This window comes from Sturnira hondurensis, unplaced genomic scaffold (assembly GCF_014824575.4).
Source record: "Sturnira hondurensis isolate 20B ecotype Veracruz unplaced genomic scaffold, ASM1482457v3 Scaffold0014384, whole genome shotgun sequence".
In the NCBI taxonomy this organism is placed as follows: domain Eukaryota; kingdom Metazoa; phylum Chordata; class Mammalia; order Chiroptera; family Phyllostomidae; genus Sturnira; species Sturnira hondurensis.
This window is the reverse complement of record NW_028087015.1, coordinates 39,825,832-39,842,863: the sequence shown is the minus strand read 5'-3', so window position 1 is coordinate 39,842,863 and position 17,032 is coordinate 39,825,832. Positions and strand designations below refer to the sequence as shown.

The 17,032-nt window shown below is 51.2% G+C and overlaps 1 protein-coding gene across 3 annotated transcripts in view; it reads right to left on the bottom strand.

The window, feature by feature from the left end:
- OSMR (oncostatin M receptor) overlaps positions 1–16,677 on the bottom strand; it is a 41,123-nt gene extending 24,446 nt beyond the window's left edge. The window contains exons 1-3 of one of the 3 annotated variants that reach the window (XM_037063213.1): positions 16,439–16,677; positions 6,663–6,746; positions 2,520–2,692 (exon numbers count right to left, since the gene is read on the bottom strand). In XM_037063213.1, coding sequence (XP_036919108.1) covers positions 2,520–2,692; positions 6,663–6,735 — 246 coding nt within the window. In that variant the 5' untranslated portion in view covers positions 6,736–6,746; positions 16,439–16,677. Of the gene's footprint in view, positions 1–2,519; positions 2,693–6,662; positions 6,747–10,676; positions 11,073–16,438 lie in introns of those variants that run through there. The other 2 variants (XM_037063211.1, XM_037063212.1) reach the window with 2 other exon arrangements.
- Positions 16,678–17,032: the final 355 nt, after the last annotated feature.

Below are 17,032 nucleotides of genomic sequence, written 5' to 3'. Positions count from 1 at the left end.
TCAGGCCCGGCTGGCTCACGAGGCAGGCCCCCTCCACGTTCAGCTGTCCCTCGACTCTGCCTTCCTCCGCTGTGGATTGATCGCCTCCTCCGCCTTCTCCCGCCTCTCCCTGGGCAGAGAGGCGGAGGGTGAACCGGCCCAGGGTGAGACGCGCACAGAGCGGCTGTCAGTGGGGAGCCTTGGTGGCAGCAGCGTCCAGGCAGCGGCTCAGGGTCCCTGTCACTCTGCAGCACCTGGATCTTGCTTTGGGAACACAGCCACCTGAGACATGAGCGTAGCACGCTGCCCCTTCTCAGCAGGTTTGCCATAGGGGGCGCTGCCCCACGAAAGGGAGTTTATGGTCTCTCAGGGGCGTCCAACTCGCAGCCCAGGATGGCTCCGAATGCGGCCCAACACAAAATTGTAAACTTATTTAAAGTATTATGAGATTTTTTGTGATTACATGTCATCGTGTATTTAATGTGTGGCCCAAAACGACTCTTCTTCCAGTGTGGCCCAGAGACACCGAAAGGTTGGGCACCCCGCCTCCAGACGGAAGTGACCCCTCCCTGCTGGCTGCTTCTCCCTGGAGGGGCCCTGATGTCTTTCCCGCCTTCAGGCCTGAGAGGTTCAGATGAGAGGGCTTCCCATGGCACCATCTGACCCGGGGCCACTGGTGACCGGGCAGCCCGTCTGTGGCCACCGTCCCCGGCTGGACATGGGGCAAAGGGTGCCCTGACTCCGCCCCTGGAGCAGCACAGCCAGCCCCTCTGAGCCTGGCCTTCTCCTCTGGGCACAGGGGCCAAGGCGGTCGGGCAGGGCTGGGAGTTATGGGGACAATTCCACAGATGAGGCAAAGCTCTACTCCCAGGGACCTCGAGCCCCGGTGGGTTACAGAAGTAGGTTCTTTACCTTGAAAAGAGAACTGGTACGTGACTCAAAGGGGAAAACAGATATAAACAGCTGCCTGTTAGAGAAATAAAGAATGGAATTGACTTGGTCTAGGGCTGTCATTATTTTCTCTAACATGATAACAGAAAGAAGTGTCTTTTAGAAAAATAAAGGATGGGATCCCCAGGGTCTGAGGTTGATGTCACCTTCACTACTGGTATCAAGTGCTAGTTTTCCATAAATTCCTCCAGCGCTTCCCTCAAATGTCTTTTTCTTAGACTGTTGTTGGATCTTTTACCAGGTCCAAGTCAACAACCAGTGTATCCATCAAAAATACAAAGAAAAGTTATGAAAAGACAGACGTCAGCATGCGGTGGAATGGCGGGAGGATGTGCTGACGTTGGGGGGTGCCCAGCTGTCCGCAGGCATCGCTGGTGTCCAAAGTCGGGACACTGAACAGCTCTCATTTGGGGGAGCTGCCCTTTGAGGGAGTTACAGACCTGCTTTCACCCCAAAGTCGACGGAGCCAGGATTACATTGACTGGGGCCATTCGCTACACCTCAGATACAAGAGTGAATGTGGCAAGTGACTGGAGGCTTTAAAACCAGTGGTCTTTATGGTTAACTCAAGGGGCTAAGCTTCTGGACCCCTGGACCCCTGCTTCCACCACCTGAGAGAAAGGTGGCCCCCACTGGGCAAACAGAGGGTCCCCAGCAATGACTCGTTGCTGCATTTGCCTTGTCTTCGGGCAACTCCTCCATCCCCCTTCAGTGAGAAAGTACCACGTTGTCCCTCAGCGTCACATGGCAATGAAAGGACAGCATGCACATGTGGGTGACTACGGTTCCCCGGACCACAAGGGAGCACTGGAAGAAGCCACCAACGTGCCCCGATGCGCTGGCTGAAGGAACATCAGGGGAAACACCATGACTGAAACCGAGACAAGTGAAAACTCCATCAAATATCTCAAAGGCAAAGGAGTATGACTTTGAAGGATTTTCAAAGGATTTTTTAATGAATTAAATGAATCCTTTTTTCAAAGGATTTTATAATGAATTAAATGAAGGATTTTCTTCGTTTAATTCATTATAAAGAGAGCCTCCTGTGACGCAGCAGAGGGTACCACGAGTCACTGTCCAGCAGGCTCCACGGAGAAGCTCTTTGCCGGCCGTGCACTTTGCCACAAAGTGCTACAACTCACTTTTCCTGGCTTCCCACAGCAGTGTAAGCAAGACACTGGCTGGAAGCCACGGTGCCGAGAAAAATGTTGCCAAACTAGTACATCCTATTAGGAAAACATCTGATGGGCTGGGAAGGAAGAAGGCAGAGGAGTAAGACGGTTGATCTTCACGGATTTGGGGGGTCGGCACTCACTAGGACAGACCCGACAGCCTCCTCAGGGGCCGAGCAGAACTGAAGAAATGGTGTGTTTACCTGAGGCCCCTCATCCAACCTGACAAACCAAACTGCTCACGTTACGTTGTCCCAGACCCTCTTCACCAAAAACACAGAAACGCAGTTGCTCAGGAAAACCTTTGAGTCGCTAAAAGCATGTCTATGCTGGGATGTTTTTGAATGCTTTAGAAGATGGATCGTGGCACCGGAAAGGGGGGTTTAAAATACAGATCCATCAAAAAAAAATACTTACCACCCAGATGACATTGGATGTCGTCATTCTACTGATCTCTATCTGAAAAACCATTTTTAATTCCTGGTGATACGTGGGGCTGTGGACACTCCACTGTAAATGCAAACTCTGCTGTGAAGAACTGATGGAAACTTTCAGTGACTCGGGAGTCAACGGCGAAGGTTCAGACAGGGCTGCAAGACCAAAATGAGATATCAAATAACACTCAATAGAGTGCGATTGAATAGCCACGGATCATTACTATTCAGTATCATCATCGTTTAGCTTTGAAAAACACTGCTCACATAAGCATCCTAGAATCAGACAACTTGAAAAGCTGGAAGGGAATTCAGAACTTATTTGGTGAATGAAGAAATTAAGGCCTAGATGAGTGCAATGACATTAACAGTTAAACAAACAACACAGGCAATAGACAATAATTAAATGACACAAATTAATTTAACAACTAAACAATAAGGAGCACTTTATTAGACAATACAACTGGTTTGGAAATTTACAGCAAGGCCGGAGAAAGAAGGAACTTTTGCTATAAATTTCATACTTCTGGAAGTTGAAACAGAGTTATTTTTGAAAGTCAGCATCTTTTTGTTTAGTATATAGTTATATGGTAGAGCATTATCCCACTTCAGGAGAGAACAGAATTTCAGCAAAAAGTTACTGAACTCTGTGGATAAGATCAGTGCCAGCAACGCACTAGGCATTCAGTGTCAGATCGAATAATCATGACAGGTCCCTAGCTGGAGACATCTGTTGGAGAGACACAGCTGACACATGAAATAGGCAGACTGCAAGTTCAGAGTGTTTAGTGGTGTGACGGAGCCTGAGAAAGCGGAGAGATTCAAACATGAACCAGACTCACAGGGGTCAGCGTGCTGGGGAAACAGCCCAGAGTCCGGATGGGCCCTGATGGGGTGATTGAGTCCCTGCTAGTCCTTGGAGAGGAGAGAAGCACCCTTTCCACTTAGGTGGAGGAAACACCGCACAGAGTCAAAAGGAACTGTGTGCTGCTGACTCACTGGTTTTACTCCTTGGTTTGAGGGGGTCGGAAGAGACTGCGAATGGTGCCAGGCTACTGAAAGGATTAAGATGAAGACTGCTGAGGTCAGCTGGTGCCTGACGGTCATGGTATGGCGAGGCATATTTTTAATCACTGTGGAGCCGGTGGCACCAGAGAAAGCGGGGTGCCTGCAACATCACCCCACCGTCTCTAGCCCTCCTGCACTTTGCCTGTATGGGGGTTTGCTGCTGTTGGTCTCATTCCAGATTCAGTTTTCCAGAAGGACAGACGTCGATGCTCATACGTCTTTGACTGGACTCTTGTCCCCAGCACTTGGCACGTCTTGGCCATGGCACAGGTTCATCTCAGATTACAGAGACCCAGGGTCCCCACGAGGTCCGAAGTGCCCGACAAGCAGCTCCTCGCAAACACCATGGTGTGTCCTCCCGGGCACCCTCTTCCCCCTGCGGCTACTTTCCGAAGCCCCGGTACCAGCACTGACCGCAGAGGGCCGTGACCCTCTGTGGTGTGTCTTTCTCGTGCAGACTGCGAGCTAAGCCAGGGCGAGACTAATACCTACTCAGCTCCATGAAACCGGGACCAGTAACACACCTGTCACAGCTCAGACACTCAGTGACTGGTCACTGAATGAATGCGTTACCTACCAGTATCAGCTTTACTCTGGAAACTCTAGAGGGCTCCTGTCTGCTGCATTAGACGAATGGGGAGCTCTGCACACTGACATGCAGTGCCAGTGACTGTGGAGTGACTCAGGGACTGGAGAGGCATCAGTCAGTGGAATAATCTGGTTAGAAGCAACCTAGGGCTTCCTTGCGCAACAGTGGGAAAGGCCAAGGTAAAGCCAGAGAGCAAAGGGATCTTAGAGGAAAGTGCATTTGCATTATTTTTCAAATGAGGAAATTGAGGTTAGAAAGAAGGAAGTGACTTTCCCCAAACCACACAACTAGACCAGAACCCAAAATTCTTGGCCCTTGGCCCAGTGCTCGTTGCATGACGTGGCCCTGAAGCACCGCCAGATGGGAATCGGGCCTGGGAACAGGCTGGCAGGGGTTCCACCACAGCCCCTGCTCCCAGCCCCAACACCACTAAGGAAACAAACCATGGCCCATTCATAAGACCGGACACTGTGCAGCCATTAAATGTAATGTTATTTCTAGAAGAACATGTCACATCAAAGGTAAAAACTCTCACAGTATGTTGTATTAACCTTCTTGGTAAGTATATATTAAAGTATGTAAACATGTATATATTAAAGTGTGTACACTTTACTAAGTACATATAGTATATTTTCCCAGTATATATACTTATACTATAGATAATAAATATACTTTATACTATATGTACTTTAATAAGTCTATAAAGTCTAATAAGTGTATAAAGTTGCCTGAAGTGTATATACTTTAACAAGTATATATATATATATATATATATACACACACACACACATATATACATATATATACACACACACTTAGGTATAAATACTCCCAGTATATATGGTATAAGTTCACTTATATAAAAAAGTTCACACACTCAAATCTTTACCTTCGTGTGCACCTACGCACAAGAGATGGGAGGGAAATATACCCAGACGCTGCGGGCAGTCATGACCTCCAGCTGAGGGAGATGCGAGCCCAGGGCCACCAAAGTGGCCGGGAGGAACTCAGTACCTGGAAAGGAGTCTCCCACCTGAGCCTGGCCGGGTGGTCCAGCGGGAGGACTACCAGTTTGCATGGGGAGGTTTGGTAGGCACCTGTCAGATGTACCAAAAACTGAGACAAGAAATCCAAGCAGTGCAGGTGAGGCCCAACACAGGAGACTTAGCAAAGCAGGCATGCTAGGCTGAGAGAGCTGGAAGCAGAAACAAAGACTCGTGAGAGAAAGACAGGTAAGTGCATGTCGGATCTAAACACCAGGGGCTGAGAGGGGAGTGGCGGTCAGGCTGAGCACAGAGCCTGGGCAAGGGGAAGGCACACAGTAAACAATCATCAGGCCAGGTGGTGAGACTTCACTGGGGAAGGGAGCTGCCCGAAGCCTGGCTGGTTGCCTGGGATCGTCTGGGGGGCCGGGAGCTGGGACCAGGAGCCCAATAGGGTCAGGGTTAGATATCCGTACTGTAGCTGGAGGGAGGGCACACATGCTACCGGTGAGAAATCTCCATTCCCACTGTTCAGCTCCAGATTAGGGGAGACACCAACAATCAAACTGTCCTTTTAAAGAAGCCATTAAAGTAGCATTTTTCCACGTACTCTGAAGCTGAAAGAACTCAACCTGGACCTAAAGGGTATCAGATGGGAAATTAAGCTCTTATGAGAACAAAATGTCCCTTTTCCTGTCCAAATATCTTTTTACAGAGTTGTAAGACAACGTTGAACAATGCTGTGGATGTTTCTCGCGAATGTCATTTCAGGACTGCACAGCCAGGGCTGCATGGGTCACTACAGAAAGCGCACTCCTGTGCTCTCTCCGTCTCACCGCAGGAGTACAGAGAAAAGCAAACACAAAACCGGGGAAACGTACAGGACACAGCAACAGAAACTTTATAAACCAACAGAGACTCACTGGTTCAAAGAACAGAGTACCCGTAAACACTTCAGAAGAACTGAATTCTTAGTGACTTTGTTTATATAGTTAATTTACTTCAAAACACCCTCACCGGAGGGAGTCGCTAAGCCACAAGTGCTTTTTAAGAAATCCACAAACGCATCGCAGCTCTTAGCAGTGCCACCTTGTAGCCAACAGCCTCTCAGTAAACACAGCTGAGGGACATCACAGCTTGTTCTAGCTCTCCGCAGCCAGCCCTGGGTTGCTTCACCCCCCTCTCCCCAGCAAGATGCAGAAGGGACTCTGCCCGTCAAGGTCATTTTCAACACATCGACCTGGAGGTCCTACAGGGTTAGGTCCACTGGCAAACGCCCCAGTACCCGGGAAGCTGGAGCCCTAGGGCGGCTTATTCAGATGACCCACCCGCTCCAGGAGGCCAGGACTGAGGGAACCACTGCTACTCACCAATTCCGTGTAATTTCAGGAGAAAAAAAGGATTGCGCAACTTCTCTTCAGAGCCACCAACTACCTCATTTGTTTCCTTTATGTCTGTTTTCTTTATTGCTCTTTCCACGTCTTACCTTTGCCGCCGTACGCTCTCAAGGACAGCAGCGCCAGGAGGAATGTCGCTTGAAGGGCCGCCAAGGGAGCCATGGTTCTGTTTCCTGAAAAAGGGAAATGGCCCAGAAGGGGCACCTCAGTGAGTTGTAGCTCTGGAGGGCTTTCTTCGCGCCACCTGTGGTAGATAATGGCATTAACGCTGCCCATTCTCTCTTCCCCTGCATCCTCACCCCTTGTCCGGTGACTCTGGAGTTCCGACCCGATAGGAACTGCGTGTGTCCCCCACTCCGCGTGACTCGCTTTGGTCGCCATGAGGCCGAAGTGATGGCGTGCTGGCAAGGAGACCTTGTGTGTTTTCGCTTGCTCTTTCGTGTTTCTGCCTTTGGCATGAAAAGAACATTTCTGGGCTGGGCCACTGGAGCCCCAAGGAGAGTGAGCCACAAGGAAAGATGGAGCTGAGTCACCGGCTGGGGTGCCCTGCTCCGCCGCACCCCAGCCAGGACCAGCTGATCACAGGGGAGAATGCAGTAGACTGTTCCTGCCTCTCAGGCTGTGTGGCAAGAGATGCCTGACCCCCCAGTGTCTTCGAATCAGGCAAAGGTGGGTAAAGAAAGGGGAAGCATAGAGACAAATTTAAATATTAAAAAAACATATTGATTAGCAAGAGAACAGAGGCCAATCTCAAAAGGGCTCAATCTGAATTAATGACCTAATGACTTATGGGGGTGGGGGGCCCCCATCTTCCCTCTCCCCTGTCTCCTTCATTAAAATCACAGCCGCGAAGAGGGGGCACTTCTACCTACGAAGACGGTGCTTCATTGTTTGAACTAATTTCTGGTTCTCCTTGCCTTCGGGGAGGGTTTTAAACTGCAAGCTCAGGAGGATCCCTGATTCGTCAAGTCCTTTGACCACGGGACAGTCTGGGGGCAGCAGAGTGGGCCTGGATGACCTCAAGAAGGTCAGTGAGTTTCTAATCCAACAATCAATGTGTTGGTCAGGGGAAGCTTCACTGTTTGGTTTCCAATTCTGGCTTGTCAGAGGGAGAAGCAATCAAACAATTCCCGGTCAGAACTGGCCTCTGTCTAGCCACCTGGCTCTCATCAATCTCTAGGAAGTCAGTGAAATAGACCATCACTTCACACTGTTTTTTCATGGTCCGTGCAGGTCGGTGGGAACAACCTCGAAGAGAGGAAGAGGGTGAGCCAAACCACCACCCACTCTGCCGTGGTCCCGCCTGCCTGCAGGTGAGTTGAACCCACCTGCAGCGGATGCGGGAGTCTGCAAATGACAACTTTTGTTCATATTCTCTAAGCTCTGCTTTCTGCCACTTGTATTTGGCCAACAGCCCATTCACACCTCTCTAAAATCTTTACTTACAACTTCACACTGGTTCTATGACAACTGGACATCACTGTGTCTGTGGGGGATGGAGGGGCACTAATTCAAAAAAAAAAAAAAAAGCTAGTTTCTGCGGGGAACCAAAGGGGAGGCAAAGGAAAACTGCCAAAGGGAAGTGTCTGGAGCTCACTGCGCAGCTTAAACACCTGTCCAGTCCTGGTCTAACTTCCTCACCTGAGGGAGGCAGGATGCCACCACGGTGAGGGAATGTCATCCCACAAATTCAGATGTGGGTCATTCAGGAGGCGATGTGGGCATGCAGCCTTATGCACTTTTTTAAAAGATTTCATTTATTTATCTTTAGAGGGGAAGGGAAGGAGAGAGGGAGAGAAATACCAACGTATGGTTGCCTTTCGTGCGTCCCCTGCCCGGAACTGGCCTGCAACCCAGGCATGTGCCCTGACTGGGGATCGAACCGTGATCCCTTGGTTCACAGGCCCGCACTCAATCCACTGAGCTACACCAGTCGGGCCCCTTAAACACTCTGTATTAAAACCCCATTTAAAATGTTTCTAAAAATTTGGACTTATAGCAAATAAAATGTTTTACGTGGTACACAAATTAAGTCTCAGGGGTAGGGAAACGTAAAACTGAACGTCAGGAGCCACCTGCCTGCTCTGGGGAACCAGAAATTAAAGAGGGAAGATCGTCACGCAGCACGGCCGCAATGTGCTGAGTATGGCGCAGGGCGGCTTCCCTGGTCTGGGCGTTGCAGGACAGTCGCCCAGGAGGCCTGCTGTTCCTGCTCGCACTCATCACCTGCCAGCCCGAAGTCAGGGTCAGCCAGGCTCGCAGCCCATGTGTGCGGATTTACTGCTTGTATTTCTGTGGGTTCCATGGGTTCTGCTTGTATTTCCCATTTCACTCACACCGGGCAGGCGGCCACCGAGACGCGATGAGCCCTGCCTGCACCCCGGCAGAGTGGGTGTTCTTTCCCACGGTGTGCCTCGCAGAAGGACCGTCAAGTCCAGCTGTTGCCTGGAAACCTTCTGGTGAGATTGATAAAGTTCATGCAGAACTTGCAGAGTGAGCCTCAGCAGCTGGAACACCCGGGGACACCCGTGGAGCCCCCTCCAGGAAACGCCACAGGAGCAGGTTCCCCGACAGCACAGAAGCTTGTGCCGTGCAGGGAAAGCCCAGAGCCTGGCTGCTTGTCAGCACCACAGGACTGAATGCGGGACCCACGTGGTACCCCCTCCACACCTCACACATGAACTCCCTCGAGTTCTGGACTCTGAGCGCTCGGGGATGTGAGCCTGACTCACGCCGTGCAAACCCTGCAGGTGAGCGAGCATCCTGTGCAAAGACCCTGGGATGGGAGAGTGCTTGGCTGAGTGGAGGAGCAAGAGCCCGGGGCTGGCCTGAGCAAGGAGGCAAGGGACAGGTGGGGGAAAGGCAGGGGCATGCGGGGGTGGGGGGGTGCGCAAACAGGAGGCACGGTTCTGAAGTGTGGCTTCTACTCGGGAAAGGAGGCAGCCACACGGAACTTGGAGCAGAGGAGCAACGTGGTCTAACGTCCCTGGAACAGGGAGGACCCAGGAACGACAAGAGACTGCAGGGGTCACAGTGGTCATCTGGGGAGAACGACGCTGGGTCAGACCAGGGTGGTGGCAGTAGCTGGGGACTCCCAGGGGGACTGAAAGACAGTGGTAGCAGGGCAGGGAGTGGTGGCAGAGCAAGACGTCGTGGATGGCTCCGAATTTCAGCTGAGCCCCCCAGGACTGGAATTGCCTTCAACAGAGAAGCCGGGGAACAGAGGAAGCGGGCTGTATCGGGGCTCGGTTTGTCTGATGTTAAACTGAGATGAAGATGTCAAGGAACAAGCCGGATACTCCACAGGGAGTCCATGGGAGGGGTCCTGGCCGGGGCATGAGTTCAGCTGCCGGCCTAGTGTCAAGACGAGGAGGACAGACAGAATAGAGGGAACCCAGCACAGAGCTCTGGGGCTCCCCACACCCTGCTCTACCCCTCCTCAGGCAGAGGGAATCCAGAAGGAGGCCTGGCTGTCCTGCACCAGCTGAAGGGCAAGGCCTGCGCGCGTGATGGGATGGCTGGAGGACTCCTTCAGGCATCAGCAGTGCCTGCTCCCCACCTGCCCCCGTTATGCCCGGCGGGTCTCCAAAGCCCAGCGTCTGGCGTGGAAAGGCCCCCCAGCCCTCTCGCTCCTTCCACAGGCCTTCTTGTCTCCCCGCAGCTGTCAGTGAACAGCGCTACCATTTCCAATGTGCAGTAAGGGAAGAAAGTCAGGGCAAGCAGAAAGTAGCAGAATTCAGAAAGGAAGACCACCTCCCTGCCTGATCCGCACTCCTTGGTCCTTTCCCAAAATCTGTTTTTTGTTTCACTCTGTTCTTCAGAGCTCCATCATCCCCAGCTAGACTCTGAGTGGCTTGGATCTTGTCCCCCACCGTCTGTTACAGGCCCAGAACATATTTGCTACCCAGTAAATACCTGGCAAATAAATAGGAAGTTGCAGCAATTTTCTCACATTCGCTCTTTGCTTTCAATTTTAAAGAAAACAGATTCTTTTTCAGGCCCCTCTGCTTTTCCTGTGACCAACTGTTGCCTAATTCATAGTCTTTTGTTGACACCCCTTCTCTAGGGGGAAACAGGGAGGGAAGAGAAGAAAAACTACGCACCCATTTTGTAGAAAGAACTCCTCATTCAAATCTTGTCTCTTTGCAGAATGAAGAGGCCTTTGACTACGAGTGTAAATACTCCATCTGCGATAAAACACTGGTTTTGAAAAGGGTGTCAGTCTGCCCTTCCTTACCGGCACTTCTTGTTCTGTCTTTACTGAAATCTTTATTCCTGGGAACTTACCCCACTGCAAATAATCCCTGTGAGGAGCAGTGTGATCAGTGATTTGCTTCCTGAGAACGTGGGTGTGTTGCTGAGCTCTCCAAACTGGCTGTGTGCCTGAGAATGGCGTGGGCAAACAGCCTTGGGAAGAAAGAAGCTGTTCACACAGGACGAGATGCTGGAACGTGTGCCCGGAGAGAGAAGCCTCAGCCACACTACCTGTGTCTGAGCGCCCTGTGAGAGCCAAAACAACACAAACAGAGGCTGCTGCCCTGACTCCGCATTTTAAGTGTTTATTGCTGTAACTGGACCAACAACAAACAGAGCAGCAGTTTCGATATTCAGGGCAAAGGGTTACCATTCCTACCACGTAAGGAGCCCTTAGGAACCAGTAAGAAAAACAAGCAACCCTGTAGACATGCCAGCAACATGAATATGTAATTCATAAAAAAGAAGGAAATGTTAAGAGCCAAAAGAGAAGAACTAAACCTGGATGCTATCATGGATAACTAAATAATGCAAGTTAAAATAGTAATTGTGTATGTCCCCCTGTGTGTCTGTGTGGTGTCCTATTGCAAAGCCTAAAAAGGTCTTAAAATCCAGTGTTGGTATGAGTGTGAAGAAGTAGGCCTTGTTACTCAAAGCACAAAATGAAAATCACTGTCGATTTGGCAATATTAACATTTCAGTATTTGCTACCACTGATATTTCTGGAATTTTGTCCTACAGGTTATGTGTGTGTGTGTGTGTGTGTGTGTGTGGTGTTCATGTGTATATAAAAATATATTTTAAAGAAGGGTCATTGTGATGTTTACATTGAGGAAAAAGCAAAAAAGACCCAAGTAGCTATGCAAAAAAAACTAGGAAATATAATCATGCTGCATTTTTTACAAAGGAGTACTATGCAACTGTTAAAAAGAATGAGATAATATATGAACTGACACAGAGGAGTCCAAAACACATTGAATGGAAAAGCAAGTTTCAGAACAGTGTGCGCAGAAAACCACCTCTGGGAGAGAAGTGTGGGGATGCTGCTGCTGCTCCCGAGAGCGTCCTTCGTGGGAACCTCGTGCAGGAACCCCACTGACTCGGCCCCCGAGCTGCGTGCCTGGGCTACCTGCACTTTCAAGTCCAAGCCCACAGTCCCACCAGGTGCTTCCAGTCAAGCCAAGCCTGTTCTGCCCAGCATGGGACTCCTCTAACTGGTGACCTCTGATCAAAGATTTCAGATATAAGGTTAGAACTTGGTGTTACATTCAGTGCTCTCACTAACCCTTTTTCCTTAAAAAAAAAGAGAGAGAAAAAGGAAATAATCATAATTCTTTAGCATAGAATATTAAAAGAAAGCAATTTCAATTCCTGCCAATCACATTTATCCTCATAGGGAATTATTCTATGACTACCAGAATAATTTTAAATATCAGTGAAAGACTATGAACTCAAAGAGTGGACAAAAGACCAATGGCACTGACAACTCCCATGAGCCTGTGAGAAATGTGAAACATTAGGTCACATCTCAGGCCTACCGGCTAAAAGTCTGCATTTAAACCAGCTCCCCAAAGTGACTCACATGCACACTGAAGTCTGAGAAACACTGCTATCTATATTCAGTACTTAGGACATATGTTCGTCTCCTAGGACACCACCAACCTCCAATGTAATGAAGTGTTTACTCGTGCCTTCTATGGTGATCATCGCAGCTGGCACAGGTTGGAGGATGACTCCCTGTCGGGGGCTTGGCTGTGTGCTTTACATGCATTTATTCTCACAACAGCACTATTAAGGAGATTCTATTATTATCTCCACACACTGTCAAGGAAATTAAGGCTAACAAAGGTTAAAAGGAACTTTGGCAGAAGCTGGCATAGTTAACGGGGAACTTGAAACCAGGAAAGCTGCTCCCCCCAAGGGCAGTGCCGGCCTCCACCACGCACCACTTCCTGCGTGCTTGGAGCGCATACCGGAATGCACGCTGAGGATGAAAAGATTACTAACAATGATAAACCCAAAGAAATCTTTGGAAACATTTCAACGGGATTTTATTATACTTGGCAAGCTATTTATAAAGTTTGCAGGAAAGAGAAATGGTACAAGAATCATTCCTAAATTTTTAAAAAATACAAATACATGCTAATAGATACAAAAATACTATAAAGCTATAGCATTTAACACAGGGAGGTACTGCCATAAAAAGAGTCAAAAATGTTCAGTGAAACAGAATAAAGTTCTGAAACAGGCCCTCTTATAAGTAGAAATTTATTTTACTATGAAAACAGGATTTCAAGTGAGTGGTGGGGGGATGGATAATTAAATAAAACTGTCAGGTTAACTCTAGAAAAAAATGTTAATCCTTGTTTCTCACCTTACACAAAAGTATGATATTTTAAAGAACCAAATGTAAAAAACAAAGGTCTGTATGAGGAAACAAGTTAATTTTTAAACGATTTTTAGGTTAAAAAAGACCTTTCTAAACTAAACAAAAAAAGCACAGAAATCATGAGATTGCAGAGTGGATGACACAGACATTTAAAATTTCTGCGCAGCAAAAGACAGTTGAAAATAAAAGTATAATGAATAGGTGAGCAAAATGTAGCATATTACACACATAGAAGAAAATTCTGATACCTGGCTGAGCCTTCAGGACATTTTGCTCAGTGAAACAAACCAGCCACAGGAGAGACTACCACATGCGTGAGGGGGGAGTAGCCAGGTTCAGTTTGACCGGCACAGAGACTCGGTTTGGCGAGGTGAAAGGGATTCTGGGAAAGGGTGGTGGTGATGGCGCACAGACACAGGAATGCCTCGTCGGGTTTCACTAATTGACCAGATTTGAAATGTTAAATTGAAAAAAAGAGCAGCTGATATCAGGAAGGGCGAGGAAGACAGATTCTCCCGCAGGGAGTGTGAATTAGCACCTGCTGGGGGGCGGGGCAGTGGTGCAATTTGAAGGGTTGTATCTATTAAGTTGAAAAACAAACAAGCCCTATGACGCAAGAGCATCTTAGGAGTCTATCTCCAGAAATACTCCGGCCCGAAGGTGAAGGCTCGATTGTCCCTGAAGTCCTGTTGCTAATGCAGGATAACTTTAAGCGGCCCAAGTGCCCATTAAGACGGGAAAGGATGGGTCGAGGGCACTTGTTTGAAAATGAAAGCTATCCATCACCAAAAAGAGGCCCTTACAGACCCGGAAAATCTCTAAGCCTTGGGAATGACAAAGTAAGCTGCACAGTGTATAGCAGCATCTCATTTACATATATTAAGACGCATGTATCTATACCTATTACGCAAATGTATAGAAAAGACAAAAGTCTGGGAATGGTTCCACCAAACTTAGCCGCCCCTCTTCTGCCTGCGAGTAGGAAGGAGGACGGCCCTCACGCAACCCATCCCACGTGCTTTTCTGTTGATTGTGAGTGTGTGCAGTTATTACTTGTAGGATTTTAAAACTATGAAAACAAAACAGAGAGACCTTGGAGTAAACAAATGCTGAAAACAGACAGAACCAAAGTGAGAAAGGAGGGAAGCGGTGAGGCCGAGGGCACAGCGGCGGGGAAGGAACGCGGGCTTTCTGCAGCTACCGGGAGGCCTGCTTAGAGGCGGGGCCCTTCTCACCGGGTTCTATTTGTTTACGTTTCCCGTTTCGTCCACTTCTTTTCACAATCAAGGAAGCCCCCCTCCCCACCCGGTTCCCCACCTGGAAGGAGGGCCGGCCTCCGGGTCCCGTAAAGGGGCCAGACCGCCACCCGGTGGTGCCCCCGCCCGATTCCCGCGAGGAGAGCTCGCTGCTTCCTCTCCTCGGGTCCCAGGTCCACTCGGCCCTTCACAACCACAACGCATCCTTTTCCTGCTCTGGTTCCTTGTCAGGACAGGAGGGTCCCAAGGGCATCGGAGACTCCAGAGCACCTCCGCGCAGCCCCGTAGGTGTTCCTGCTCTTTCGGATTACAGAAAAGGGACCCGGTGTGTGAGGAAGTGTTTTCAGACCCTTTGCTTGGACAACGGGAGGCAGAAGGGGAACCCAGACCAAAGTCACAAGGAGGCGAGAGACAGCGCGACAGGCGGTGGGCTCCCCGCGGCGCGATCTGACCGCGCTGAATGCCGCAGCCCAGCTGCAGGGGGGACACCTATGGAGCGCGCCCTGCAGGTCCCGAATGGGCAGCCGAGGCTGGAGTCCAGAAATGAACTTTCCAAAGGCTTGAAAGTTCCAGAAATGATTCGGAGGCAATGCTACATTTGCAAACCTTTGGCTACTAGGACCATTTGAAGCCCTTCAGCCTCAAGGGCGTGTCAGCCAATATAAACGCAATCCAGGAGAGAGACGAAGCTGAGCGACAATGAGCCCCCAACCCCTGAACCATCCCAAACGGTCCTAAATTTGAGGCACAGCATAGCGATGATCAGCGAGCTCCAGAGCCTGACCTCGACTCGGCCACCTGCTAGCTGTGTGGGCACACACCGGTAAGTCATTCGAGCTCTCTCCGCTTCTTCGTGGATAAAACGAGCTGGTCAAAACTAGCACCTGCCTCACGGGTGGGGACTAAGTGAGCAAGCATATGCAAAACACTTCCCATAGTCGCTGGCTCGCAGTCAGTATGAACCATTACTATTTTGCAGACAAGGAAACTGAGGCTGAGGCCATGCATAACTTGACCCAAGTCCCAAGGTCAGTTTTAGGTTCAGGAGCAAGACCTACAGCCCTTTCCCTGTGGCCCCCGTAAGCACACACCACATTCGGTTCCTTCCTGTCCGGGGCTTACGTCGCCCCTACCTTTCCTCCCGCTTGAGCGGGAGAATAAGCCTGCCCACAGAGGGCCTTCAAGCTCGTCTCTTATCAAGAGGCCTGTCCCCGTGGCATCGTGCCATTCTCTCTGCAGGCAGGATGGGCGGATGGGCGGGTGGATGAAGGACTCTCAGGAAATGAATCTCTGACTCAGGAGCCAAAGAAAAACCTTGGCCTCAGAGATTTCAGGGCCCCCACAGCCAGTGGCAGTGAACCCCTATCCCCCAGGATTGTCTATAAAACGGGGGAAGGGGCGCTCACAAACGCGAGGCCCCTGTTGCCCGACCCGCCAACTCCGTGCTGCCTCGCGCGCGGGGCAGAAAAGGGGAACCAGGCGGCGCGCGTCCCGGACGCCAGCCTCCCCAGGAAGCGCTCGCTCCACCTGCGCGGAGCGCCTCCCACCGCCAGGTGTAAACAGAGACCCAGTGCGGCGCAGGGGGCTGTCCGTGGGAGTCGCTGCTGGGTCGGGGACGTCTGGGGGCGCTGACGAACCCCCGGTGTGTCGGGTGGGAGGCGTAAGTGGATCCAGGGAAGTTCAGAAACGTTCCGACCACTGGAGGCAGCGGGAGTGGGACGGGGACGGAAACGCAGGGAGGGACGCCGGGAGGCCGGGCGCCGTGCGCTGGGGAAAAAGTCAGTCCTTCAGTGCGACGCGCCAGGTGAGTGGGCCAGTGGCGCCCGCCCTCCAAGCCCCGTCTCCCCGCAGATCAAAGCAAACGCGGGGCAGGGGCGGCGAGGCTTTCCTAGTCTTCCCCGCACCGCGCCGGGTCCGCGGTCAGGAGAGCCACCGAGGAGGAGCAGGTGGCGGGGCCGGTACTCACCCCGCGGGCCGGGCCTCCTGGAACCGGACGAGTCCTCCGGGGCGCGGGTGGCGGGCGGCGAGTACGGACACCGGGGAGGCTGCCGGGCTCCCGGGCTATGAATCAGCCGCGGGACGGGCGCCGAGGGGCGGGAGTTACTGGAAAGCCGCGGGGGAGGGTGGAGGGCCTAAGACTTTTGCAATTTCCCGTCTAGCTGCGCACTCTTGGCACCCCTGGGACGCGCAGGAATTCGCCTCCTTATTCCCGGGGGAAGGGGTCGGTCCCCGAGGGAGGAGTAGGAGGGGCCCCGGACTGGCAGGCCGCGTGGGGGCCGGTGGAAAAGGAAGTGGGAGAGGCCTGGAGAGGAAAGGTGGGGACTGCGTCCTCTGAGCCCACGGTGGGGCGCGGGTCGGGGGGTGACAGGCCTGCGAGGGTCGGGGAGCCCGCGGGGCCACCTGTTGTCCCCACCTGGGCAGGACCCACGGGCTTCGTTGGGTGTTCGGAGAAGTGATAGCTTTGGAACGGATTCCTAGGCTCCGGGTCCTCGCTGCGTCTGGAAACTCCCCTCCAGCCTGCGTTTCACGGAGTTGTGGTGCCGCTTGGAGGCTTTTCCTC